The sequence below is a fragment of the Pelmatolapia mariae genome, linkage group LG14 (genome assembly GCF_036321145.2).
Source record: "Pelmatolapia mariae isolate MD_Pm_ZW linkage group LG14, Pm_UMD_F_2, whole genome shotgun sequence".
Taxonomy (NCBI): domain Eukaryota; kingdom Metazoa; phylum Chordata; class Actinopteri; order Cichliformes; family Cichlidae; genus Pelmatolapia; species Pelmatolapia mariae.
The window spans coordinates 5,848,784-5,861,195 of NC_086239.1; the positions used below are offsets into that span (position 1 = coordinate 5,848,784).

Here is a 12,412-nt window from a genome sequence, read left to right on the forward strand (position 1 = left end):
GACACAGAACCCGACATATTAGCCAGGTCCCTTTACTACGGTTCGGAGCTGCAGACCTGTTTTATATACGCGCGGAATAGTTTTCTATACGAGATCGCTGCAAAAAGTGCAGCCTTACCTAATGTCCACCCTACTGTTGCTCATTTTATATTAAGATTTAAAAATCTAGTTGGTATTGATATGGTGAGTGTCCTTCAGTAATAGTATTAAATCACACAGCAATAGTACATTCATGTAGTTGTAAAAAGCTTGATAATATATTAAGTAATCCAAAGTATTCAGAATACACAGAATACATTACAAAATACATTTTGAGGCATGTATTCTGTAATCTGTAGTGGAATACATTTTAAAAGTAACCTTCCCAACACTGTTAACTTATAATTGTAGTTAATATAATCAATGTATCAATTAAATAATTATTAATATATGATTAAGTCCATTTTCTAACACCTAAAAATGTCCCCTAACATTCACCCAACTAGGGAAAGTTTCCTTGTTTGATTCTGAGAAAAAAACCTCAGGGGTTGCGTCAAGAACGGCAACCAGCTTAAAAATCTACCAACTCAAAACATGTGGAGCTACCCACAGTGGTGACCCCTGGTGAATGGGGCAGCTGAAACTAGCCTTGCTGTTTGTCAGATTTAGCCTGCCATTGTTTTATCAGATTACTGTCCTTTCAGCGTAACAATAAAACCCTCACCTCTTTTTTGACTTAGAAACTAAAACCCATACCATTGCATTGTTTTGTCGTTTGTGCAGGTCACCGTCTTTCCTACGACTTCTGCAGATTATACCCTCACCCCTCTTTCCAGTGACCAGTACACATCTTGTTTGTGTGGCAACGAGCACAAGACTGTAAGCTGGACCATGATTCCATCAGTTTTAGGTGAGGGTCAGGTTTTTGGCCACATTTGTTTTAAAAGTCGGATAGTGTGAGGGTTGAGAAAAGTGATGTTTGTCATTGTTTCTTAGGGGCTGTGAATGTGACCGTGTCTGCTGAGGCAGTGCCATCCCATTCTTTATGTGATAATGACGTTGTGAGTGTGCCAGAGAGAGGCCGCATTGATGTGGTTACAAAATCCCTCATAGTAAAGGTTGGTGCCATAAACACAAGATGACAAAGATTCTTAATCTGATTATTTTATTTATTTATTTTTAACTGTGAAAGTGAAACTGGAACTTTTTTCTCAGGCTGAGGGGACTGAGATGACAAATACGTTCAGCTGGCTGCTTTGTCCAAAAGGTCAGTGTAGTTTCCATCATAAAAACTAAAATTAGCATGTTTAGTTTGCCTTGGAAGGCACGTCACATAAGCCTAATTCAACAACACATCATATATAGATCAAAAATCTTACTAAAAAATTATTAAAAAATGAAGACATTACATGTAAGAGTTAAATTTCCACTAGCTCAGTAGTCCTCACCTTTGAGATTAATCTCTCATCTTCCTCTTCTGTCCTCTTTTTCTTACATCTTCCTCCATTGATTAGTGTCACACATTAACATTTCTTTTTTGTCTCCCTAGAAAGACAGCAATTGTACATTAGCTAACAAACACAATGTGTGATGGCAAATATGGCAAATAAACCATTTGCTGTTTATTAGTTGATATTAGTATTTATTAGCTGATATCAGTTGACTTATTTGAGTCAACTAACATCACTGCTTGTAATATAGCCTGAATTTCGTCAAGCATTTTTTTCATTGGCTGATCAGTGGGATGCTGCTGCTTTCAGTGAAGAAAGTGGAGAGCCAGCTAGTGGTTGCTGAGCACAAGACTTTGTTTGCAAAGTTCAGTCTCATTGGGATCTGCAGCTCTCTCGGTTTCATGTTTGCGCAGCTATTTTATATGCAAGCTGTGGGGCGTGGCTAGGCTAACCGGAGTGTCTTAAAGAACTATCTAAACGCCACGACCAAGGGGGGGGGGGGTCATACCCCGTACATATGGAATTTGTAACGGAGTGGAGAGATAGTCTTGATATGATAGAGAACACTAGTTTGCTCATGAAGAGGTACACAAGGTTGATGGGCAGGCAGGGAATCCACCAGAAGACATTTGTACACTAGCAACAGAAAAGATCAGTTTACAAGGGAAATCACACAATATAAACAGATTATCTAGTATAGAGTGCAGGCAAGGACTGGCGCTTGAGTGTTAGAAGAATGATAAGGAGAACACGCAACACATGTGCAGGCTGAGGAGAAGACTGTAGTGGCTCGACACAGAGAGAGACAGCCTGCCCATTCTAACCTAGACCTCAGGGAAAGAATTAAAAAAAAAAAAAAAAAAAGAAAAAAAAAGAAAACCCACACCACATAAACACAGGAGCAATCAGTGCCAACCTGACACTCATTCTAAATAAATGCTCCGAATATCTCCACAGGCAAAGTAACGCATCCTTTTTTTTCAGCATTAAATTTACTATAAAACTGCAAACCTCAATAAATTGCAACAGCTTCACCAAAAGATAGTTTTGCTGCTGTGTCCACAGGCCAGGCCCTGGCCTTTCAGAGCACCACAGGAGGGACACAGTAGTTGCCCCTACATATATGGAGACAGTCATTTTTAAAGTGACCTGATAGACTTGCACTGTTTTAGTCAAACTATAGGAATTGGTCCACAATGAACACAATTGCAATCATGCAGCTGTGCAAAACAAATCATTTTTTGTAGTTTGTTTTTCTTCTTTTCTCAGGTCTATATCATACATCATTATACATATACATCATTGAAATGTTTGTCAGAATGCTACAATTACTAGGAAAAATCTGAAATGTCTTGGATTAATGTCTGAATTAACAGTACATTATGACTTTCATAAATAATAATTTAATAAATACCAAGTGTTATTTGGCAGCATTATCTCTTCTTCGGATAATCCAGGACCCGGTCACAGGGGCAGTAGCCTAATCAAGAACCCCCCAGGCCATCCTCTTCTCAACCATCTCCTACAGTTTTTGGGTTTTTTTTTGGGGGGGGGGGGGGGGGGGGGAATACCGAGGTGTTCCCAGGCCAACCAGTAGATATCTCTCCAGTGTGTCCTCTGTCTTCCTCAGTGACTCCTTCTGTTGGGAAATGCCCACCAGAATGGAGAGAAAAGTGGTTTGATGGGGAAGTTGAGTTGTTGAGCAAGGCTGGTATCAAAAGATTCTGTTCAGTATGGGCTGAACAGAATCTTTTGATACCAGCCTTATTCCATAATAAGGCATCCTGATTACAACATTATACAGGATCCTGAACTGAACCACCACTGAATAAGATAGGTTGCAATAAAATGACTATGAAACTGGAGCCTCCATTCTCCATTGCCATTACTCTGGGGTTAAGCGTGTTTTCCCTAGCTCCACTGGCTCACAGAAATTCTATCCAGTAGAGAGCGAAGAGCTGGACCTGGGAGCAGAAGGCTGAAGGGAACTGGCAGAGGAAAAGGAAGGAGAATTAGGGGTGGAGGGACAATGGGAGTTTTGACATTTTAAAACTATTTATTTGCTTTTACATATGTAGCCCATCAGATTTAAGTACCTATTCTTCTTTATATGATTATTATGCCTAAAAGCTACTAATTCCAGATGTCTGAGTTCTAGTATTATCTTTTACAATTCATGATGCAATGATCACTAATTACCACAATATTTTACATTTAACAATGTTTTAGTAATGATCTTATGACTAAGCTTACCTTTGTATAATGGCTATCATGTTTGCACACAGGAGACACATTGACAGAGAAAACAGAGATTCAACTGCCTGAGAATGTGATTCAAGGATCCGCCCGTACTTTTGTATCAGTCTTGGGTAAACTTGATGATTTCATTTGAATGGGTTTAGATTTAGCCAAACAGAAATATAGCAAGTTTAAGCTTTTTTTTTTCTTTTTTTTTTAAGTTAGGGCAATAGTAAGTAAAAATCAAGTTGTAAATGACTGTAGCTAAGGATGAAGTAGCATGTTTGAAATGTCATTTTTCAATTTGAGTTTTTTCACAAGCTTAAGCAAGCAAATTTCAGCAACAATAAAAAAAAAATTTATATCAATACACAGAGCTACTGAATTGCTGAATTTAATTATTTTTAGTTATGTTCTGTTTTTCATCAGGTGACATCCTTGGTCGGGCTCTGAAGAACCTGGATGGTCTGCTGCGGATGCCATATGGATGTGGAGAGCAGAACATGGCTCTTCTAGCCCCCAACATCTACATCCTCCAGTACCTGAAAGGCACACAGCAGCTCACCCCAGCCATCATGGAAAAAGCTACCAACTTCCTGACCAGCGGTGAGTCTGTTAATTTCATGATGAGGCTTAGAGCAAAACATTTACAAAAACAGCATATATGATTAGAAACAGTCAAATAATTTTTCTGTTGTTACAGGTTACCAAAGACAGTTGAACTACAAAATTAATGAAGGTGCTTACACCACATTTGGAACAGGACCGGGAAACACTTGGTGGGAACATCACTTGCTTTCATATTCAATATTTCTCTGAAACTCCCCCCCCCCAACACACACACCCACACACACACACACACACACACACACACACACGAACGATGAGGCTGGAAAATTTTGGTGAAACTTACTTATTCTTAATGTATAGTAATTTATAATGTGTACTCCCAAATTCCACCAAAATTTTAAGTGTCCTGCCAGTGGGGACAAGACACTGGTAGGCACTCAGGTCATTGAAACATGCCGGATGATGTTCTCCTCCAGCTGCATGACTGTTTTGATCCGACAGACTGGTCCATCTTTGAATGGCAGGACCTGGACACATTTACTCAGTCTGTCCTTTTCTGCATTAAGTTTTGCTTAGAGAATGTGACAGTGACTAAAACTGTCTGGGTTTTTCCTAACCAAAAACTTTGGATGATGAGTGAAGAGTACAGGCTCTGATCAGAATACATAACTCAGCCTTCAGCCTGAGGGACAGTTTTCTGTATAGCACTGCCAGAGGCAACCTGAGAAGGGGCATCAAACAGGCCAAGGAGACCTACTGGTGACAGGTCGCTTCGTGTGTGGATGAGAAGAAGTGACCCAAACGCTGGACTCACGGTGCAGGATAATGGTGTTTATTATGATGAACAGAACATGAAACGGAGGACCGGCTGACTGAATGACTGGCTGACTGAACTGAAAACACTCACAGGAACGATGGCAAGACAACATCAATGACATGACAAAGGACTGAAGGGAACTGAGGGCTTAAATACATGACTAACGATGACGACGATTGGAGACAGGTGAGTACACGGCTGAACTCAGTCTAACTAATGATGCATGGAATGAACTGGTATACTGGTAGACAGGCTGGGACAGAAAACAGGAAGTGAAAAACATGGATGTGGAAAATAAACTGAACATGACAAAACTGAAAACACTGGGTCAACGACCCAGGAACCCTGACAACTGGAGGAAGATAGAGGGCTTCTTTACTGATAACAACCCCTGCCAGGTGTGGAGAGGCATCCAATCCCTCACCAACTCCAAAGGCCAGAGCCCCCCTACCCCCCAGCAGCCTCAAACTCGCAAAGGAGAACAGGAAGAGTTAAGTGAGGATGCTCTTTAGGAACTACAGCTCAGCATTCAACAGTATAATCCCAGACATCCTTACCACTAACGTGGAACACCTTCATATAACCCTAACCTTGCATTCTCATCCCCCTACTTTACGCCATCATTATCAATATCATTGTCAAGTATGCCAGTGAGACCACTGTGGTTGGGTTCATCACTAATGGAGATGAGACTGTGGACAGGGCAGAGGTAAAGAACTTGATGGTGTTTAGAAAATAAGCTGAAGCTGAATATCCCAAAAACAAAACTCAATGCAGAATGGGTAGAATCTGTCTCGACCTTCATGTTTTTGGCCAAGCACATCTCCACTGATCTCACCTGGACCCACAACACCAATGCCCTGGTAAAGAAGCTCAACAGTGGCTGAACTTCCTCCATGACCTGAGGACGAATAACCTGGACCGTAAGCTGCCTTCTACCGCTCCTCAATGGAGAGCGTGCTCTCCTACTGCCTGGATATTTGGGATTAAAACCCCTAGAGGCCACCACCAGATCCTCCTGTCTTAGAAAAAACAGGGCTATCACAGGTGACCCCATGCACCCTGCCCAGCAACCGTTTGACCTGATGCCCTCTGGCCAGCAACTCAGGTTAATCACATCCCACACCTTCAGACTTACAAACAGCTTCTTCCCCTGTTCCATTAGTGTGTCAACAAACACTATCCCCCAACACCCCACTAATCTCAGCCATGGCCACTCACATACTATACTCAGACCAAGTCCTTTGTACTACTTCCAAGCACAGTGTGTGCCTTTCTCCTGTTTGTTATTTATTCCTGCTGTCTTACTATTTATATTTTATTCCTGTACAGTTTGTGTGGGGCACCCACAATTTTGTTGAACTTGTACAATGACAAGTGGTATTGTATTCTATTCTATTCTCTATAACTGAAATGCTTTGGTATTATTTTTGAAACACATGTAAGCTTTTGTTTTTTTCTTCTTTCTTTTGTATTTTTTTCCTCAGGCTGACTGCTTTTGTGGTGAGAAGCTTTGCCAAAGCTCAGTCTTTCATCTATATTGACCCAAGAAAGATAGAAGAGGCTAAGACATGGCTAGAATGTAAACAAGGAGAAAATGGCTGCTTTGAAAAGTCGGGCAAACTGTTCAACAACAGAATGAAGGTAAGATTATACTTCAGCTGTAATACAGTCACAGTCATTTGGACACTAGTACTAATTCTATGTGGAGAGAAATTTCAACAACATATATAAGTAACTTAGTTTCACTCACCAGGGTGGTGTGTCTGATGAAGTGACTCTCAGTGCATACATCACTGCTGCCTTCCTGGAAATGAATATATCCCAAAATGTGAGTAAACTCATGTGACATGATAAAACTAATATTTCTTATTGAAGGACATTAAAAAAATTTAAGGACTTTTTCATATTGTGATTCCAAATCATTACTCTGTCTATAGATAAAGAATAAGTTTTTCAAATAACTATTTGTGTTTACACATTTTTTTATAAATTTTTCAATAACGTCAAAAACAAAAAAAAATGATTAAGTGCACTTTTTTTTTTAATTTCTTTACTAATATTGTCCACTTAGCAGAACTGCCTTTTGTAAGTGTAATTGTCTAACAGTCACTGACATCAGCATCAAAGTTATTGCCAACAGCGTGCAGCAGCAGACATGGGCTGTACTGTATCCCAATTCAGGGTCTGCAGCTTTAAAGTGCGCAGCCTTAATGGTCCACAAGGGCCGCGTACTCAAAGACCTCCGTGGCGCTGCCCAGGTTGCCTAGCAACCATGATACTAACAGCTAGAAACGTTTCATACAGCTTTGTTTGACAGAACTGAAGGAGAAAATCTTTTGTTCATTTGTTTGTTTGTTTCTACATGAGCTTTGATTTGATAAGTATCTGAGGCTGAGACCACGGGACTGTGAAATCATGATTATTGGGCTTCACTTCTGTACTGAACAGTCATTTTAAGATTAGCTAGTAAATAACAATTAGCTAATGTTGTTCATGAGACTAAAGTCATCTCACTTTGGTTATGTAAATATAATATGGCCAATATTAAAGTTATTATTTCAATCAGTATTAGTTATTACAGCAGTGAATGAACTCTGTTTCAAATACTGAGCTTCAGTAAAGATTCAAGCTGCATTTATTTATATTTCCTGTCACCTTAAATCTTCACTCAAAGACAGGTTCCTTTGACACTGTATATATATAAATGTATTATATATAAGAGACAAATATTATTCTTTCAATATGTTGGCATTACTAAATTTCTCTCAGTGCTTACTTTAAATATCCATGAAATCATCACATTCTCTGTAAGATTAAGGTCAACTATTGAACGGCGTATATTTTAAAGTAAAAGCTTTAAAACCAAGTTAGTACTAACATCGCTAATGTCACATAACTTTGCCGACATGTGGCCAACAGTAATGTTTTAATGTTCTTTGTTATTAAACATTTGCACATAAATAAGTGGCATAATATTCAGTACTTACTTTAAAAGTTTACTCTTCGGGCACCCCTCTTCCGCCATTTTTTTTGGCAAAATTATCCACACCCACCGCCGCACTATGCATTCTGGGATATGTTGGGCCACAAAGTCTACACCGCCACATCCTTAAAATTCAGGGAAATGAAGGACGCATTTGAGGGCCGCATTTCGAGCAGCCTTTGAATTGGGACAGCCTTCGTCGCGTTGCTGTGACATAATCGGCCTTAAAATGCGGCCTTTAAGGCTGCAGACCCTGAATTGGGATACAGCCCTTGTATTTGTTAAGCTGACCCAAACACAGACGCTCGAGGCAAGTAAAGGGTTTAACAAAAAAGAAGCCGTGTATTGAGGCCGGGAAAAACATGCAGTACAAGGGCAACAGAGAACAGAGATTAAACTAAATTAAACCTAGACTGGGAAAAACTAAACTGAAATCAAAGCACAAGGAATGTTGGAAAACTTCATACCATGAGCACAAGAAGACAAGCAGACGACCTGACCCTGAACAAAGGGAGACAGAAAACTTAAATACACATAAGGTTAACAAGGAAAATAGAAACACATGGCGAACACAGCTGACACAAATGAACATTACCCCACAGGGGAAGCAAAATTAAACACACTAAACATGGAGCACAAGACTGTCAAAATAAAACAGGAAACACAGTGAGATGTAGACTGAGACAACACGAGCTTAACACAGGGGTCGAGGGGACACAAGAGAGAGGGCGAGAGAATGAGAGGGGACACGAGAGAACACACATGAAAGCACAGCAGAACAACAACATGGAGGAAATGACAGACTCAGACTGAAAACAGGGAATGACACAGGGATAAGAAAACATGGGCTGGGAGTATAACCAACTTGACAGGAAAACCCACGACTAGACTAAATGATAAAAAACTAAAACATTACAAAGAAATCAGAAAAGGATCATAGACTCAAATTTCTGGGTTGAATGACCCAAAACCATGACAGTTATCTTTTCACTTTTCAGAAAAATAAAACAAGAAAAGGGAAAACATGCGAACAGCTTACATACAAATACACATTCTACATATTCTTTCTCTTTCATTTTTTATGTGGGTGTTATTGTTGTGTTTTGGACCTTAGAGCTATCATAGTTGTAAGATCTTTGATGGTTTTCTTGAATGAACTACCTCTTTCAAATCTTCATTTTAACATGATCTCAGTGGGGAGACTACCATCCTTGGTGGACTACCTACTATTCAGAATAGATGTTGAATGGCAATCAGAATCAGCATACTTCATTAATCCCTAAGGAAATTTTGTGGAAACATCCATTTCAACTTCAGCCTTTAGATAAATGGCTCCCACTAAGTTCAATAACTCTTTCAGATAAAGCAGAATTCATAGTTGACTCCATGACTGCAAGCAATCCGAAAGTAAAACATGGCACACCTGTTCTTAACAGTCTATGTAATGCGCTTCTACTGAAAAGTTGTCTTTGGTTTCAAACAAACACCTTTTCCTAGCATGCCTATCATATTGATGAATGTTGGACAATCTCTCCCTGCTACTGACAACCTGTAGATGATTTTCTTGACAGTGGAATGAGTTTTTTCAACTGGTATTTTATAAGGTACCTTATTTTGGTCTCTTAAAGGATCCTGTGGTGAATAAGAGTCTGGCTTGTCTCAAGGAGTCTATCAGTGACCTCAGCAACACCTACACTACAGCTCTGCTAGCCTATGTCTTCACCCTGGCAGGAGACATGGAGACCCGCGCTCACCTTCTGCAGCACTTAGACACAGTTGCTGTGAGGGAAGGTGAGTCACCATCTAGCAGGAAATCACTCAGTCTTTATTACCATAACTGTACCTTTTATTCTGTGTGTTTGTAGGAGGTTTCCTCTACTGGTCTCAGACAGCAACAGAAACATCAGCCTCCCTGTCAGTGGAGATCAGTTCTTATGTCCTGTTAGCCAAACTCAATGCCTTCCCAACTGCTGATGATCTGGGCTACACCACTGATATTATTAGGTGGCTGACTGGCCAGCAGAACTATTATGGAGGCTTCTCCTCCACTCAGGTACTACACTACCCAAACAACATAAAGCTTATCTTTGAGTTAACATGCAGTCTGAGACAAATGTGATGAAAATCAAATTTGAGGGGAAAAGCTGTAAAAAGCTGAGATATAGTACTGAAGCTTTACTTTTGTTGTTGTTGTCCTGTAAAAATTACTTCTAAATCTGAAATGCCATGAGATAATTTATTGAGATATATGAGATAATTTTTAAAAGAATTACTTTAAGATTACGGTAAAATATATAGTCCTCAGTATGACAACTTGCACCACTATTAGAATAAATATATAAATAAATAGTATATGTAATACCTGTGATTTTGTTTGTAGGACACAGTGGTGGCTCTTCAGGCTCTGGCTCTCTACTCCACTCTGGTGTTCAGTCCTGAGGGTTCAAGCACAGTAACAGTTCAGTCTAACAGCCGTCAGCTGATATTTGATGTAAATCAGGGCAACAAACTGCTCTACCAGGAGGAGACGATGCAGGAAGTGTCAGGAAAATACAGCCTGGAGGTGAAGGGCACTGCATGTGCTTCAGTGCAGGTCAGTGACAGTATCGTGTAAGAAATTGTTCAAGGAAAAGAATAAAAAAGATTTACACTACAACTCAAAAGTATGCTTTCAGTTAGACAAGCACATTTGCCTGTCTATCCCTATGACTTAGACTGAGACCAGAGACTATGGTCGAAAGTCATTTTTTTCAGTCTCTGCTCAAAGCTTTTCAACTTTGAAAGTAGATTTATTTAATTCTCACTTCAGTACAACAGTCAAGTACATCACCCACATTATGAATGATCAGTTGCCTGTCCATGTAACATTCCACCTTCTCTTTGGTCAAGAACAAGATCCCAATCTCATTGGCCCAGCAAACTAGAGGGAGCAATCCATCATTTTTTTAAAGGACTGAATCATCATTCATTGTAAATCATTTTAATGATGATCATGTTTGAACAGCTAAAAATGTCAATCTACATCCCTATAATCGCCTATAATCAGTACGAGCTTTGAAAAGTGACTGAATGAACGAAAAAAAAAGAACCACTTACAGAAGAATTCTTAAACATTATGACAGGGTGATGTTGGTGGTGTCAGACAAAATAACTTTGATCTTAGTGACTAGCCTGAGATTTCACCTTGTTTGTTTGTGTTTCATGCAAAGAAATTATTAAAAGCCCCAAATTACCATGAAATTCATTCCCACAATCAGTGGACATGAACTTCTGTTCACAACTGTCCTAAGCATTTGCTGTGTAATAACTTAGTCTCCTAAAACAGGTTGCTCCACCAATATAAATGAAAACATGATTAGTGATACTCTTGTTCACTTATTATGGATTTCAAACCGCTGTTGGTTACCCATTTCCCAGATTTCTGTTCACTACAACATCCCAACTCCGACTGATGTCACCACTCTCAGCGTGGAGGTCAAACCAGAGGTCAACACCACAAGTGAATCTCCGAGACCCAAACTCACTCTGAAAATAAAGTGCTTGTAAGTATTTAACAGGTTAGAGATGTGGTGGAGGAATGTTATTTACCAGGGAAGAGTAAGAAACTGTTTGTGAATTAAAATGTGAGAAATGTGGTTTTAGAGCCTAGATTATGAAGCAGCTATGGATACAAGTTAGTAGAATTATATTTTAATTGTTCAAACACAGGTACAGTGGAAAGGAGAATTCTACAAACATGGTAATCCTGGATATCAAAATGCTCTCTGGATTTGTCCCACATGCAGAGTCTTTAAAGATGGTGGGTTATTAGCTGAATAGAAATGTTGATACCATTTCATCAGTTTGTGATGAGATAAAGGGGATGAAGATAATAATAATAAGAAGAAGAATGTTGTCTCCTCACAGCTCAAAGGTGCCCCATTGGTGGATCGTGCTGAACAAACAGAAGATCATGTTCTGCTGTATTTACAGGAGGTGAGAGGCATTCACAGTGGGGATACCAGATGATGATATTTGTATTTGTTACAGAGTGTGTCTCCTGTTTTTTAAATTCTGTTCAGTTACCAAAGGATATACCCATGAACTACAGCTTGACGATCATAGAAGAACTTCCAGTGGACAACCTGAAGCCAGCCATGATCAAAATCTATGACTACTACCAACCAAGTACAGCTCTCACTCCTTTCATGCAACAGCACACTGACAGACTTTCCTCCTTAGTGGAGCTGTACAACAAATTGAACAATAAACAGAATTTGAAGTATCAAATTTAAATGTGTTGGACACACACAGCAAGTCACATTTTTCCACTTTCTTTTCTGTCTCAGGTGACCAGGCTGAGACTGAATACATTTACCCATCAGTTGCAGG

At 39.6% G+C, this 12,412-nt stretch overlaps 1 protein-coding gene across 1 annotated transcript in view; it reads left to right on the forward strand.

The window, feature by feature from the left end:
• LOC134641576 (alpha-2-macroglobulin-like) overlaps positions 1 to 12,412 on the forward strand; it is an 87,025-nt gene that overhangs the window by 67,201 nt on the left and 7,412 nt on the right. Inside the window, exons 20-35 of the mRNA XM_063494050.1 lie at positions 763 to 889; positions 976 to 1,097; positions 1,195 to 1,246; positions 3,716 to 3,799; positions 4,098 to 4,274; positions 4,372 to 4,447; positions 6,543 to 6,699; positions 6,812 to 6,886; positions 9,670 to 9,832; positions 9,907 to 10,094; positions 10,422 to 10,634; positions 11,459 to 11,583; positions 11,750 to 11,840; positions 11,948 to 12,016; positions 12,103 to 12,208; positions 12,370 to 12,411. Of these exons, the coding sequence (XP_063350120.1) occupies positions 763 to 889; positions 976 to 1,097; positions 1,195 to 1,246; positions 3,716 to 3,799; positions 4,098 to 4,274; positions 4,372 to 4,447; positions 6,543 to 6,699; positions 6,812 to 6,886; positions 9,670 to 9,832; positions 9,907 to 10,094; positions 10,422 to 10,634; positions 11,459 to 11,583; positions 11,750 to 11,840; positions 11,948 to 12,016; positions 12,103 to 12,208; positions 12,370 to 12,411 (1,867 nt within the window). The remainder of the gene's footprint in view (positions 1 to 762; positions 890 to 975; positions 1,098 to 1,194; positions 1,247 to 3,715; positions 3,800 to 4,097; positions 4,275 to 4,371; positions 4,448 to 6,542; positions 6,700 to 6,811; positions 6,887 to 9,669; positions 9,833 to 9,906; positions 10,095 to 10,421; positions 10,635 to 11,458; positions 11,584 to 11,749; positions 11,841 to 11,947; positions 12,017 to 12,102; positions 12,209 to 12,369; position 12,412) is intronic.